The following is a 15999-nucleotide window of genomic DNA, read 5'->3' as shown; positions in this document are numbered from 1 at the left end:
AATTCTATTATCTAGGAATCTATCCTACAAACATTTGAGCAAAATGATTATGTACAAGATAATTCACTACAGTACTGATTATTAATATCCTTCAATAAGAGACTACTTAAGTTATGGTACATCCATACACACTCAATAGCTTTGGGGTGATGAGAATACTCTATGTAGTAATAGGAAAACCCCTACTCATATTACAAAAACCAAAGTGCTGAAAAGTGTGCCTGTTACTTTTTTGTTTGTAAAAAGGGGAAAAATAGAACCCAATTTATATTTGCTTAAATATGCATAAAAAAACAAAGAAGTTAAACTGTTTTTTTTTTTTTTTTTTTTATGGCACTGGGATTGAACCCAAGGCCTCATCCACACTAAGTAAGTGCTCTACCACTGAGCTACATCCCTAAGCCATAAAATAAATGTCAAGAATCTGAGAATAGAACAAGCCAAGCATATAATTATTCTATTCTATTCTATTCACCTATAATCCCAGCCACTAGCAAGGCTGAGATAAGGAGGATTGAGAGTTCAAACCCAGCCTCAGCCTTGCAACTTAGCAAGGCCCTAAGCAACTCAGTGAGACGCTGTCTCTAATATGAAAAAAGGGCTGGGGATGTAGCTCAGTAGTTAAGTGCCCCTGGGTTCAATCCCTGGTACCAAAAAAAAAATCTAAAAACAGTATCACCTGTGGAGAGGGTTCAAACTGGGCAGTTGGAAAACAAAAATGAGACCTGATACTTTTCAACACTCTTATTTTCCAGCTTGTGAGTGATGAGAATATATTACCCACTCAAAAAAGTAAGCTATAAAAAAACTTCTCTTGAATTTTTCTTCCACTGAGATAGTAGTTAAAAAGTAGAGAATATAAGATTTCTGGACAAAAGCTATAAATGAGACTGAGATGTTTCAGCAACTTCAAAAGTTTAAGTTTTTGCTTCTATTTTCTTTATGAGGTGGCTAAGAGAATGAGAAATGTGAGAGGCGGACAGAGAATTGGGAGCTTAAAAGAGAAAAAAAAAATCTGAAATAATAGAAGTGGAGAAGGGAGAGGGAACTTTAAAAATACATTCAAAGACAGGTGTGGTGGTGCACTCCACTAAGCCCAGTGACACAAGAGGCTGAGGCAGGAAGATCTCAAGTTCAAAGCCAGCCTCAGCAAGTTAGTGAGGCCCCAGACAACTTTATGAGACCCTGCCTCAAAATAAAAAACGGCTGGGGACTTGGCTCAATGACTAAACCATGGACACCATCCCAGGTACCAAAAGGAAGAAAAAAAAAATACATTAGGCATGACTAAGAATAACATATGTGAAAAGTAAAAAGATAAACTGGCCCTGTTCAGCGGAATACATATAACCTGAGAACTATGTTATCCTGTGGGAGATTTAAAGGCCATCTTTTAAAGCAATTTACTTAAAGACTAATAGATAAGAAGGAAAGCCAAACTAGACCAACCCTCCCCCTCCAAAATCCTTTGTCCCCGCTGTATTTCCAGAGCCTAATACAATGTGAGGCATAAGACTGGTACTCAAAAATCCAGCTATTCAATAAATCGACTGCGACCTTAAACTGAAAGGCGGAGGGGAGCTCCTTCAAGTTCAAATATGAAAGGTGATATCAGATTGGACAGAAGGAGACAGTGGAGAGAACCAGAACGAACACGACTGGAAACATGAACACACGTTCCCTGACCCTGCGCCTCCCGCAAGCCCAGCTTGGTTCCGGGCCTGAGGTGTGTGGGGAACACGACAAGGGGCTGCCTGCGACGGACGAGGGAGAGAGCCTCAAAACTCCCTCCACCTAGTACCCCCCGCTTCCCTTTTTAAATGAGTCGCCGCGAAATGTGTTTTGAGTGTTCACCTACCCTCGTCTGCGTCATACATATTGGCAGAAGGCTTTGGAGCTCCTAACCCGAGAAATCAAAGATAGGCGCAGGACAGCCACCAGTACCCGCAGCGAGAAGCGAAGTAATTTCCGTCTCCGGAATTCCCAGAATGCTCTGCGTGCCGCAGCAAAGGCCGCCCGCAAACGCCAACGTGAGATTTGCGCCTGCGCGGACAATAGGGTAAAGTTTACCCGGGGAGAGTTGCTGGCGCGCAAATTGTGTTAAGAGGATAGCTTGTTTAGGCCAAGAGTTGGTTGCTGCCGGTCAAAGCTTTCGGTCTGTTTTGTTTTTCACTGTAGTTGTAGAAACAATGACACCCGAAAAACAATCAGTGTATTAATGAAAGGTTTTGGTTGTGGACGTGAGTCCGCAGCATTCTATGCCAATTTTCTGCACTTCTAAAGACAAAATGTGATTTATTAAGGAGACTTGTGGCACATCGTGCTTGACGGTATCTTCTCCACTTTAAGTGGGCTCTAAGGCCTCAGAGTTTCATCGCGAGAACTCACGGGGTTTTACGCGTGGTGGACAATTCCCAAGTACCCCCGGGCTTGGGTCTCGGGTTTCGCGCGGGTCTGGAACCCTGGGACGCGCCTGCGCTCGTGGCTCCGCCCCGCTCTTCGTGGCGCCCTTCCCCATGCTGCCCATAAGCCTGGCGGGTAGGCTGCTGTGGCGCTTCCTGCAGGGATTGTCGCCCGCCGTAACGCGCCATGGCCTCCGGGATCCGATCCTGGAGAGGAGATGCGCAGCTGCCTTCTTCCAGTACCCATCCCTCCTGGGACGTGGGCTTCCTCGTGGCCCCTCGGCCACTGGGAACTACGAAAAAACCACTGACACGGAGGAGCATTTTGTGTTCCCGGAATATGTCCCGAAGCCCCCGGGGGCACCGAGTCCCGAGGAGCAGTTGCGTAAACTGCTGCAGCTGCAGCAGGAGAAAGAACGACAACAGGATCAGCGGAAGGAGGAACGACTCCAGCAGAAGGTACGGGCCGGCCGCCGCCCGCGCCCGATCGTAGAACTCCCGGATCCGACGGTGCCTCCTAGCGGCCTGAACTGCACGGGCTGCGGGGCAGAGCTGCACTGCCAGGACCCCGGCATGCCCGGCTACCTCCCCAGCGAGAAGTTCTCCAGCGCGGCCCAGGCGGACAGCGGACCTGTGCGGCTCGTGTGCCAGCGCTGCTGGCTGCTGGTGCACCACCGGCGCGCCCTGCGCGTGCAGGTGAGCCGCGAACAGTACTTGGAACTGGTGAGCGCCGCGCTGCGGCGGCCTGGGCCAGCCCTGGTGTTGTACATGGTAGACCTGCTCGACTTGCCCGACGCCCTGCTGTCCGACTTGCCCAAGCTGGTGGGTGCCAAGCAGCTCATCGTGCTGGGGAACAAAGTGGACCTGCTCCCTCAGGATTCTCCCGGCTACCGGCAGCGACTCCGAAACAGGCTGTGGGACGACTGCATCCGTGCCGGACTCCTGCCGGCCCCTGGCCACCGAGGACCACAGCAGTCCAGCGAGGACAAGCCAGGGGACGCGGAGAATTCGAATCCGTCGGCCTGGTCGCGCACGGTGGTCAGGGACGTAAGGCTGATCAGTGCCAAGACTGGCTATGGAATTGAAGAATTGATCTCCGCACTTCAGCGCTCCTGGCGTTACCGTGGCAATGTCTACCTGGTGGGCGCCACCAACTCTGGCAAGTCCACTCTTTTTAACACACTCCTGGAGTCTGATTACTGCACCGCAAAGGGCACCGAGGCCATCGACAGGGCCACCATCTCCCCTTGGCCAGGTGAGGCTTAGGAGGCTCGCATGCTGAGAAATTGGACTTCTGGTCGTGGCACAGGCACCTACTGTTTCTTTGCTTAACGACCAAGTTAGACTGCATGGAGGCTTCCATTTAAAAATCCTCTCATACTTTGTTACACCCCTCTTCTGTATCACCTTACTGCGTCGAAATTAAGTATATGTTGTTTTAAAACAGAAAACACACCAGGGAACAAACAAAGCAAAGTTCCCACTGTCTTGGAGATTTCCCTTCCAGTTTATTTTCTTTGTATGTTTTTCTTGAAAATTGTGCTTCTTTTTTTTTTTTTTTTAACTCTGTGAACCACTCTCCACCCCTCAGTGTTACTGTTCACATCCTGAATTTATTCTTGACACCATTATACAATACATACATAACATCTGAATAATTCGTTAATGCAATATGGTGTTTGGCTTTGTTTTGTGACTTTAAGAAACTTCTGTGATGGGAAACTGATTTCTTCTATGACCCTCTTCATTATTTAAGTTCACAAAACTAACTTCCCCATTTGTTCCCTTGAAACCAGGGTTTAACTGCATTTGGTTAGAGCTTTTTGTTTTGTTTTGGTTTTTTGTTTTTGTTTTTTGCTTTTTTGTTTTGATACCAGAGATTGAACCCAAGGGTGCTTTACCACTGAACCACGTCCCTTTATTTTTTATTTTGAAACTGGGTCTCACTAAGTTGCTAAGGCTGGCTTTAGCAAGTAGTAGAGTCCTTGTCTCTAAAGGGTCTCTTTTCCAGAAGAAGGAAATTTCCTTCTGCCTTGGCCTTCCAGAGGGTTGTGATTACAAGCATGTGCCACCATGCCTTTCCTGGCCCACTGTTCTCTATCTTGCACTTTCAGTTGAAATATACTCAGAACTCTCTACAGCCGTATCATTTTGAATGTACCAAATCTCATCTGACTTATACTCAGAATTGTTTTTGTACTGGATAGCCGTATGGAAATGGGAATAATCAGGTTCCAGATTTTGGATTCAAATCTGGGTTAGCCTTTGAGCCCATCTTTAAGACGATTTCCTCATTTAAAGTGACAATAATCTTATAGAGGATTGTCATGGAGGTTGAGGGAGATGAATCACAGCCAACATAATGTAGATCCTAAGAAATGTTCATTTTCCTCCCCTTGATCCCTTTTCTGAAAACACTATTCTTTGGTATTTCAGGTACCACATTAAACCTTCTGAAGTTTCCTATTTGCAACCCAACTCCTTATAGAATGTTTGAAAGACAAAAAAGACTTAAAAGTGATGCAAATAAAGCTGAAGAAGATCTTAGTGAACAAGAACAAAATCAACTTAATCGCTTTAAAACGCATGGTTATGTAGTTGGTAAGTGCCCTATTTGGGAAAACCCTTGTTGATTCTCTGTTAAAATTCTTTGTTGAGACCTACAATACAGCTGTCTTAAGCTAGCCAGTTTCTGTGGGTAGAGACTTACTTCCTTCTTCTGGAACAGACCCTTTAGAGGCAAGGGCTTTGCTATTTGGAAACCCACACCAGTACAAGTGGTAATGCTCATTGATTCTGTGCAGCAGCTTTACATTAGGTTATCCTTTTCTCCTTGGTAACTTTTTCAGCCTGGCTTTAGTAAAAACTGAATTCCAATGCCATCTGCCTGAGTGTGCACAGCTAGCCTCGCACTTTTATCATTTTAAAAGTCTGACTCTCATTACCTTTGTGGGGAGTTCCACACAGGTATTGTTGCAGTCTTACTTCCATACCCTATAGTTAGTCTGAGTGACTTGTTTGAGAAAAACATAAAAATTGTCTGGAAATCAAAAGCATTAAAGGAGCAACTGATAACCTCAATATCATTCATTTTAGGAAGAGTTGGAAGAACATTCTTATATTCAAAAGAACAAAAGAAAGAAGATACTTTTGAGTTTGATGTTGATTCACTTGCCTTTGACATGGGAAATGAACCTGTCATGGTTGTGGAGAAATCCACCAAACGGATAGAATTGACTCCTCAAGATGTGAAAGATGCCCACTGGTTTTATGACACCCCTGGAATTACAAAAGAAAATTGCGTACGTTTTTGGTTTCTTTTAGAAACATTTACTTTCAATTGCAGAAGTACTGTCTTAATTGGTAGAAAGCAAGAAAGGTGCTATACTTCCACTTTAGATTTAGTTCTGATTCATTCATAAAGCAGTTAGGAGGCAAATCTATATGTCATCAAATCTCTACTTTTTTGGTAGACTTCACTGAAGACAATCTACTTGATTATATTTATGATGGTAGTTGTTAGCTTAATTAGATGTTTACAGGATCCTAGATTTTGAGGTTGGAAGAAATCATAAATACCACTGCAGTCCAGCTCCCTATTCCATATTTGAATTCCCTATATAACATATCCATCACAAGGATATCCAACTTGAACTAAAGTAGGGAGTGATTCACTATTAGGTGAAGCAGTAACCCATTTGGTCTTGGACCCAATGTTTGTATTGTACTCAACAGTTTCCCTATAACTTGTACTCATTGTTCCTCAAAACTGTATGGAATCAACATAATACTTATTTCCCTTGAAATATGTTAAATTGTAAGTCCTGTCAAATGAACATAGTTTAATTTTTTTCCACTTTTTTTGTTTTTATTAGATGAGCATAATTTAGAATAGAATTAAGTGAACCTGTCTTGCCTTTAGGCCTCTTTTTTTTAATATTTATTTTTTAGTTGTAAGTGGACACAATATCTTTTTTTTTTTTTTAAGTGCAATTGGCCCTTTATTTAAAGAGAGAGAGAGAATTTTTTTTTTAATATTTCAGTTTTCGGCGGACACAACATCTTTGTTTGTATGTGGTGCTGAGGATCGAACCCAGGCCACACGCATGCCAGGCAAGCACGCTACCGCTTGAGCCACATCCCCAGCCCACAATATCTTTATTTTAATGTGGTGCTGACAATCCAGTGCCTCGCACGTGCCAGGCGAGCACTGTACCACTGAGCTACAACCCCAGCCCCTAGGCCTCTTTTTAATCCAAATGCAGCATCTTATGGGTAACTTCCATTTTGTCTTAATTAAATTCTTTGATTTTGTCTTAATTATTTTGTTCTGTAACAGACCTATTGAATCTCACAACTTTTTATTATTTGCAGTTTTGATCTTTATCCAAGTCATTGGCTCAAGTGGGCATCTGGGATACAGCCTCACAACAGTTGTATTAATCTCTTCCTTTGAGTCTGGCTACTGCCAGTTTTTAATTATCCTAATTATCTCATACCTCCCTGTGAAACAATACCGGTTTCTTAGGTACTTTCCTTTACCTTATCAGGTTCAGTTACTATTTCATTCTCAGAATCATATACTCTTTGGTGTACCACATCATAAACATCAGTTTAACATTTATTGCTCTCCTAGAGTAATCACTCATGCTCAGTCTTTTCTGAGTAACTGGACTGCTTTCCAATGATGTTCTATTACTGTAACTTCACCAACTAATTATTTCCTTTCACACTCATTTAGGTCAAGATAATCATTACTTTAGTCATGTACCCTCATGTGAAACAGTTGAGTCAGAAAGTCAAGGATTTGCAAAATATTCTAGCTAGCAGAATTAAGTCCCTCGGGTTTTTTTAATATAAAAATCTGTCAGATAGCCAGATGCAGTGGTACAAACCTATAATCCCAGAAGCTTAAGAGGCTGAGAGATAAGAGGGTCACAAGTTCAAGACCAACCTCAGCAACTCAGACCCTGTCTCAAATTAAAAAATAAAAAAGGACTGGGATGTTTTTTTATTTCCTGGGCACTGGATATTGAAGCTAGAGACTCACATGCTAGGAAGCACTCTACCACTAAGCAATATCCCCAGACCTTTTTATTTCCTTTTTTTTTTTTTTTTAAGAGAGAGAGAATTTTTTTAATATTTATTTTTTAGTTTTCGGTGGACACAACATCTTTATTTTATTTGTATGTGGTGCTGAGGATCGAACCCAGTGCCTCACGCATGCCAGGCGAGCCTGTTACCACTTGAGCCACATCCCCAACCCAGACCTTTTTATTTCTTGAGACAGGGTGTCACTAAGTTGCTAAGAACCAAATTCACAAGATTTTGTTTTGTTTGGGGTGGGATGGGGCGGGGCGGGGGGATTGAACCCAGGGGCACTTATCCACTGAGCAACATCTCTAGCCCTTTTTTATTATTTATTTTGAGATGGGGTCTCATTAAGTTGCTTAGAGCCTTGCTAAGTTGCTGAGGCTGGCTTTGAACTTGTGATCCTCCTGACTCAGCCTCCTAAACTGCATGAATCACTATACCCAGCTGAATTAACAAGATTATTTGCCATTTATACCCTTTTTTTCTTCCTGTGCTAAGGATTGAACCCAGGGCCTCATGTGTTAAGTAGGCAGGTATTCTTTCACTTGCCTATACCCCCAGCCCTCTTTTCTCTTTTAATCTGATTTTTACCTCTTAAATTTTATCAGAATCTTATACTTCCTATTTTTCCTCTTCTATTTTCTCTAGTCTTTAAGAAATCATTTTTAAAGACTTGGTGAATCTTTATTCACCAAGCTGTAATCCCAACTACTTGGGAAGTTGAGGCAGGAAGATAGAAAGTTCGAGGCCAACGCAGGCAATTTAAGTGAGGCTCTGTCTCAGAAAGAGATCTGGGGATGCAGCTTAGCTATAGAATACTGCCTAGCATGCATTAGTCTCTGGGTTTAATACCCAGTACTGCCAAAAAAGAAATCTGTATTCTTATATAAGCCAGAGGAATCATAACTTTTTCTCAGTTTGTGCTGAATATTCAGGGGAAATGAGGATATTGAAGTCCAGAATTTAGAAAGTTCTTCAAACTCTTGACCTCTGATGCATACATGTTTAACCACTAGGACATGAGGTTGCAGTCTATTAATTTAAGCTGGAAACTACTGTTCTCCAGAAGACCTGAGCATATGTTTTCTCCCATGGTATTGATCCCGAAACATTTTCAAGTTCATACCAATTTTAACATTGTAGCATAGTGATGACATAGAAAAATATCATATACCTATGAAGTTATTTTGCCACTGCCCAAGACTCAGTTTTGAAATGAGTATAACCACCAGTAAATTGAGATTAATTTAGACAGAATTTATATGTGACTAACTGACATAATTTGGTTTATTTTGAAGTCTAGTATTTTCTCATCACTTTTTATAAATGAATCTCAAAATACCATATTTTCAGTAAAAGTAATTCTCTATTAAACTTGCCATTTGCTTCACAGATTTTAAATCTTCTAACAGAAAAAGAAGTAAACATTGTTCTACCAACACATTCCATTATTCCAAGAACTTTTGTGCTTAAACCAGGAATGGTTCTATTTTTGGGTGCTATAGGCCGCATAGATTTCCTGCAGGTAAGAAAAATCTGTACCATTAAAAACTACTAGGTATTAGGATGTACTTTAAAGAAGCATTAACATTATGAATAAGGCTGTCAAAATGTTTATATAACTAAGTCATGATTTTATATGTTTGGAAATTTCCATAAAAGCTTGGGAGAAAGGGGGAAAAAAAAAAGGAATACTGGGTCTTAAAAACCTTATCATCAAAGGGATATTGAATGCTCTATAAAACTTAGCATTTAAGACCAGATACTGAGCCAGGAGCTGTGGTGCACGCCTGTAATCCCAGCAGCTTGGGAGGCTGAGGCAGGAAGATCACTAGTTCGAAGCCAGCCTCAGCAAAAGTGAGGTACTAAGCAACTCACTGAGACCCTCTCTCTAATAAAAATATAAAATAGGGCTGGGGATGTGGCTCAGTGGTCAAGTGCCCCTGCATTCAATCCCCAATACCAAAAAAGAAAAAAAAAAGATGAAATACTATCCCTTTCCTGTGCTCTTGTTTCACAAGGAAATCATAAGATTAGACCTCTTGATCCAGAGCTAGTATGCATTGAAGTAATTCAGCACTTCTTTATATCCCAGATATTATCTTTTTTTATATGTTCTTTTTGCTTGGTATTCATCTGTATAATACCATTTTGGGGATTTTAGAGCATCTGTAGAATCATTCTTCATTTTGCCGAAGTGAAAAGAAGAAAGGAAAACAAAACATAGATATGTCCACCAACATGCAACTTACAAGTACATTGTTATAGTACATTCCTTGGGTTTTGTGTTTTATCATTCTTTGTTGGAAATTTTAGTCTTACACATCTAGAACCCTTGTATATTTCATTAAGGCCCATAGATTTTTAATATTTTATACCTAACTTCAATAGTATCAACAAGTCTGCAAAAGTCCTAGTCTTATGATTTACATGAATTGTAAAATGCACTCCTTCCATATTGTGCTCCCTTTTTTTTTTGATATTTATATAATTTGATTACAGCTGCTATTATTACCCATTCTTATGAAGAGTTTTCTCCTTTTTTACTATACCTTGTAATCAAGTTTTTCATTGGGTAAAATAATTTCTCTCCTCCTTTCTTAAGGGAAATCAGTCCGCTTGGTTTACAGTTGTGGCTTCCAACTTCCTTCCTGTGCATATTACTTCCTTGGACAGGGCAGATGCTTTGTATCAGAAGCATGCAGGTCATACATTACTCCAGGTGAGTCAACTGGCTTGACGATTGCACAGTTAGAGCTGGTACACCTTTGATGGTCCTACCACCCTGCCAAGAAAGCCTGTATTAGACTGGGATTGTGACTCATAGAAGTAGATCGCTCACCTAACATGCATGAGGCACTGGGTTTGATCCTTAGCACCAAATAAAAATAAAAAGAATAAATGTATTGTGTCTTCCTACAACTAAAAAATAAATAAATATTTAAAAAAAAAAAAAAAAGAAAGAAAGAAAGCCTGTATTGGACAAAACTATCTGTTACATATCAGCTAGCTAACCTTTCACCTCATTCTCTCTGAGGATTCTGGGTATAAAGCAAAAGGGGCTCTAAATGAAAAAGAAGTGATTTCTAGAAAAGCCACAGAGCTGTATTTAGACTACAGTGTCCAAAATGGTAGCCACACTAGCCACATATACATATGCCTACCTAAATTTAAACACATTAGTTAAAATCAAATAAAATTTAAAATATGGTTACTTAGTCACACTAGCCATCTTTCAAGTGCCCAGTAGTCACATCATTGCATAGTTATACTAGACAATGCTGAGTGGAGAGAAATTACGGATTTTGTCACAAATAGGAGATGCTACTGACATCCAGTGGTGAGACCACAGATGATGCTAAACATCCTGTAGTGCACTGCAGATCCCCTCACAATAAAGATGATCTGGTTGCCAGACATAGAAGTTCAAGACCAGCCTCAGGAACTTAGCAAGCCCCTGTTTCAAAATAAAAATTAAAAAATAAAAAGGTAAGCCTGGCACAGTAGGCACATGCCCATGATCCAAGCAGCACGGGAGGCTGAGAAAGGAGGATCCCAAGTTGAAAGCCAGTCTCAGCAAAAGTGAGGCACTAAGCAACACAGTGAGACCCTGTCTCTAAATAAATAACAACAACAAAAAGAAAATAGGGCCAGGGGCTAGGGATGTGGCTCAAGCTGTGGCATGCTCGCCTGGCATGAATGCGGCCCGGGTTCGATCCTCAACACCACATACAAACAAAGATGTTGTGTCCGCCAAAAAGTTAAAAATATATATATATATATAAAAAAAAATAGGGCCAGGGATGTAGCTCAGTGGTTGAGTGCCCCTGAGTTCAGTACCCAGTACCCAAAAAAAAAACAAAAACAAGAAATTAAAAGGTAAAATTTTGACTAAAGAGTAAAAAAAGAAAAAGGGAAAAAGCTGGGGATGTAGTTCAGTGTTAAAGCACCCCTGGGTTTAATCCCCAGTACCAAAAAATACATATACTCATAAATAAATAAAAGGGCTAGGGATTAAGTTTACAGTAGAGTGCCCCTGGGTTCAGTCCCCATTCTCAATCTCTCAATCTCAGACACCAATTTTAGCTTATTGCTCCTCTTCTTTCCCGCTATCCTAGCTCCTTTTTTTTTTTTTTTTTTTTTGGCCTATATATGCATTAAAATTGTTTTCATCTATTTAAAAAAAAAAACTGAGGAGTGTCTTGCTCACTCCTTCTCTTTACAGACCTGCTTGTTGCTGGCTCCCCGTGCCCCACCCCTGAAGTAGTCCCCATTTGGCCCTTACCATGCCATTGAAATAGTTCTTAAAATTCACCAAAGCCCATTTGCCTGAATGGGACTGTTTTCAGCTCTTTTACAAGATATACCATATTTATGATTGGATAGTATATGTTGTATATTGGTTGTATTTTTGGAAGCTGGGCACAGTGGCACACACTGTAATCTTAGCAATTCTTGAGGCTGAGACAGGAACATAACAAGTTTCAGGCCAGCCTCAGAAATTTAGTGATACCCTCCATAATTTAGCAAGACCCTATCTCATATAAAAAGGACTGAGGATACAGAGTGCCCCTGAGTTCAATCCTCAGTACAGGGGGCGAAAAAAAATTTATCAGAGCCAGATGCTTTGGGTTGAGCTGCAGACACAACCCTACATTAGACACTTTTTATAAAGCAAATTTAGTAGTCTTACTGACTTGAGTGTATTTTTTGACATGTGCCTTATTTTAAGGAATACATGCCAGTAGCCAGGGTCATGACTCAATGATAGAGCACTTGAGGCCCTGGGTTCAGTTCCCAGTACCAAAAAAAAAGGAATACATGTCAATTTATTTAGATAATGTGACCTATTCTGAAAATAACTTTATACTTTTCACAAATGCCTTGTATGCTTTATTTCCTTTTTTTTTAATACTGAGAATTTAACCCAGGGCACTTTATTGCTTAGCCACATCCCCAGCACGTTTTTTTTTTTTTTGCTTGTTTGTTTGTTTTTAGTACCACTAAATAAATAAATAATAAATATGAAACAGATTAAAGGCTTAATCCCAAAACTGTCATTCCACCACTAAGCTGCATCCCCAGCCCTTTTCATATTTCATTTGAGACCAGGTCTCCCTAAATTACCTAGGCTGGCCTGAAACTTTGTGATCTCCCTGCCTCAGCCTCCTGAACTGCTAGGACTATGGCATGTGTCACTGTACCCAGCAAAAGGATTCCATTTTTGATCCTGTACACAATTATCAGTGATTTATGTAATATTACAGTTGCAGGGAATTTAATTTGTAGTAGAGACATCTTCATTATATTTCAATGGAAGGTTCCAATGGGTGGAGAAGAACGAATGGCAGAATTTCCTCCTCTTATTGCTGAAGACATAACATTAGAAGAAGGACTTGGGGGATCTGAAGCAGTGGCTGACATCAAGTTTTCCTCTGCAGGTAATTTTACACCAAGTACTTCTCTCCCTTCCACCCCCATGCTTGGAATTGAATCCAGGGCCTTATATATGCTAGGCAAGCGCTCTACCACTGAGCTGCAGCCACAACCCTACACTAGACACTTTTTATAAAGCAAATTAAGTAGTTTTACTGACTTGAGTTTATTTTTAGACATGTGCCCTATTTTAAGGAGTACATGCTAGTAGCCAGGGATATAAATGCTCAATGGTAGAGCACTTGAGGCCCTGGGTTCAATTCCCAGTACCCAAAAAAAGGAATACATGCCAGTTTTTTTTTTTTAGATAATGTGACCTATTCTGAAAATAACTTTTATGTTTTTTACAAATGCATTGTATGCTTTACTTTTTTTTTTTTTTTTTTTTTTGGTGCCAGGGATTAAACCCAGGGTGCTTAACCACTGAGCCACATCTCTAGTCCTTTTTATATTTTTTTAGAGACAAGGTCTCACTGAGTTGCTAAGTGCCTCACTAATCTGCTGAGGCTGGCTTTGAACTTGCACGCCTGCCTAGGCCTCCCAAGTTGCTGGGATTACAGGTGTGTGCCACTGTGCCCAGCCACATCCCCACCCAACACTTTTTACACTTTCTTTTGAGAAAGTGTCTCACTGAATTGTTGAGATTAACCTCTGCGACTTGTGATCTTCCTGCCTCAGGCGACCGTGGCTCTTAACTTTTTGAGACAGGGTCTCACTAAATTGCTGAGGCTGACCTTGAACTTGCAATCCTCCTGCCTCAAGAATCCCAAGTCGGGGCTGGGGATGTGGCTCAAGCCGTAGTGCACTCGCCTGGCATGTGTGCGGCCTGGGTTCGATCCTCAGCACCACATACAAACAAAGATGTTGTGTCTGCCGAGAATTAAAAAATAAATATTGAAAAAAATTCTCTAAAAAAAAAAAAGAATCCCAAGTCACTGGGATTACAGGTGTGCACCACTGCACCTGGCTCCATGTTTCTTAACAAGGTAGTTGCTAACAGCATTTTGTGTTCTGTCCCATGCTTCGTAGGTTGGGTTGCAGTAACACCTCATTTTAAGGACAGATTACATCTCCGAGGCTACACACCTCAAGGAACAGTTCTGACTGTCCGGCCTCCTCTCTTGCCATATATTGTTAACATCAAAGGAGAGCGCATCAAGAGAAGTGTAGCCTATAAAACCAAGAAGCTTCCTTCTCTTGTGTCCAATCTGCAAAAGAAGAAAAAAGCAACAAATGTATGACATGGACCTGGGTTCACACTGGATATTAACTATATTCCACATGGTAATATACATTAATTTATATTAAATATGGCTATAATAAAGTCCCTCATGCTGTCATCCTTCCTGAAAACCTTAGGTTTTTTGACTTTTTAAAACTATTCATCACTGGGCTGAACTATTGATAATATATTGAGCCTATATAACAAATTGGTTTTTTGCAGTTTATTTATATGTATGTACCTGTGACCTAAATATATATAAAAAGAATTAATAAGTTCAAATTTTTATTGAGACCAGATTTCATTTATTTTATTTGGAGTCTATAGTTGATAGGGCAGTAAGGAGTCAGCATATGAAAAAATGGCCAAAAGTCCTTCTCCAAAATACTTCGGCTGTACTCCATGTAATCAGTCATCCAAGGATCCATCTGGTGGAAATTTACCTGGCTTCCATCTCTGTCCAAGGAGGCCATTCAAGTTGTCATCCTTTCCCAGCAAGTGTGAAGAGAGGCTAAGAGTGGGCAACAGGCAGCTTCCCTAATTAATTAAAAGGAGAAAGAAAAGCAGAATGGTGAACAGCTCACAGTCCTTTGGTCAGCCATCATGTGGCTACAAGGAAGCTGGGAAATGGGAGCCATTTTGGGTTTTATCAAGAGAAGAAGGAGAAAATGAACTGGAAGACAAATAGAAATTTACCTTGCACAGTTTGAAAGTGCCTGAAAATCTTAAAAGGATTCAGGCTTTATATTTCTAGCATCTAAGGTTAGTTCAACAAATAAGAGAAAATTTTAACCACTTATTAACATTTGCCTGTGTGTAGCTGAGAAACATTACATCAGTCAGAAGTCTTTACTTTTTGTTATTCTCTGTAAGTAGTACTGTAAATGCATCAGGTGACATAGCGTATGTTGAAATAAAGGCCAGTGGAATGATAAGCTGGGCTGAAATGCTGTTAAATCCATGAACTTCCTAATAGACCTATTCTCGACCATGGTCACACAGGTGATGGAAGCTGGGTTCCCCTGTGTGGAGTGGGCTAGCTGAAAAATACTGTGAAAAATCACACAACCCAGAAAACAGTTTTAAGGGGTGGGGTGGGGGGTGCAGAAAAGCTCTTTGACCTTAGGGGTCGAGCTTCCACGCTGGAAAGAAAGAGTGCCTGTGTTCTGCTTTAGTTATATGGGAGAATTTCAGAGACTTTCTACAGAATGTTATTGGCCAATTAAGGTAGGGGGTGAGCTGTCTAGTTCCCAATGGGCCACACCCAACTTCGGAGATAGGAGCCAGTCTTCCTAGCCAAGCGAAGAGTTTAAGTCGAGTGTATTGTGTAATCCATTTGGCGGGGGAGGGTGCACAAAATAGCTCGCAATGCCAGACCAAAATCTCCTTGGCTCAAGGCCCCATGAAGATGCTAAATAGCTCAGGAGTGGCCTCCCACAACCTGTGTTCTCTCCCACCACATGGGAGCCCTATGAATTTCACACTTATGTCTTCTCCCCATCCCTTAACCTCCCTCCCACCAAGTCCCTTAGACTAAATAGAATGGAGTACTTCAGATGCAAGACGTAACTTGTACATTTTACTTTCATGGTGTTTCAAAAGGAGCTACACCGGTATCTGGAAGAAGGTGGTTCTTCACAAAAAAACTGCATTTTAGTAGGTCTGGCATCCCTTGTCCCCAGAAACTAAACACCAGTAGCCACTCCCCCAGACCCCTCAGTTACACCCCAAAAGTACCCCCAACATTTCTAAATACACCTGTAGAGGGCAGTAACTTCCCAAGATGAAAAAAAAAAATGCTTGATTTCTAGTGGGTTTTTTTTATCTTGGGGAGAATGCAACACC

General features: G+C 41.1%; 2 protein-coding genes across 3 annotated transcripts in view; one reads left to right on the top strand and one right to left on the bottom strand.

Moving 5' to 3' along the window:
- Window positions 1-1980, bottom strand: part of Polr2b (RNA polymerase II subunit B) — a 45230-nt gene extending 43250 nt beyond the window's left edge. Inside the window, exon 1 of the mRNA XM_027938042.3 lies at window positions 1859-1980. Within this exon, the coding sequence (XP_027793843.1) occupies window positions 1859-1877 (19 nt within the window). The 5' untranslated portion in view covers window positions 1878-1980. The remainder of the gene's footprint in view (window positions 1-1858) is intronic.
- Window positions 1981-2094: 114 nt separating this feature from the next.
- On the top strand, window positions 2095-15089 carry Noa1 (nitric oxide associated 1). Of its 2 annotated transcripts, XM_027940372.2 has the most exons (7): window positions 2429-3657; window positions 4839-5003; window positions 5499-5704; window positions 8890-9021; window positions 10102-10218; window positions 12817-12937; window positions 13962-15089. In XM_027940372.2, exons 1-7 carry the CDS (start codon window positions 2517-2519, stop codon window positions 14171-14173), a joined length of 2094 nt encoding a protein of 697 aa, XP_027796173.2. In that variant the 5' UTR covers window positions 2429-2516; the 3' UTR covers window positions 14174-15089. The 2 variants fall into 2 exon arrangements, with proteins under 2 accessions (XP_027796180.2, XP_027796173.2); XM_027940379.3 differs by lacking the exon at window positions 13962-15089 and having other exon boundaries at window positions 2095-3657; window positions 12764-12848.
- The last annotated feature ends 910 nt before the right edge of the window (window positions 15090-15999 follow it).

This window comes from Marmota flaviventris, chromosome 7 (assembly GCF_047511675.1).
Source record: "Marmota flaviventris isolate mMarFla1 chromosome 7, mMarFla1.hap1, whole genome shotgun sequence".
NCBI lineage: Eukaryota > Metazoa > Chordata > Mammalia > Rodentia > Sciuridae > Marmota > Marmota flaviventris.
This window is presented reverse-complemented; position numbering and strand designations above follow the sequence as displayed.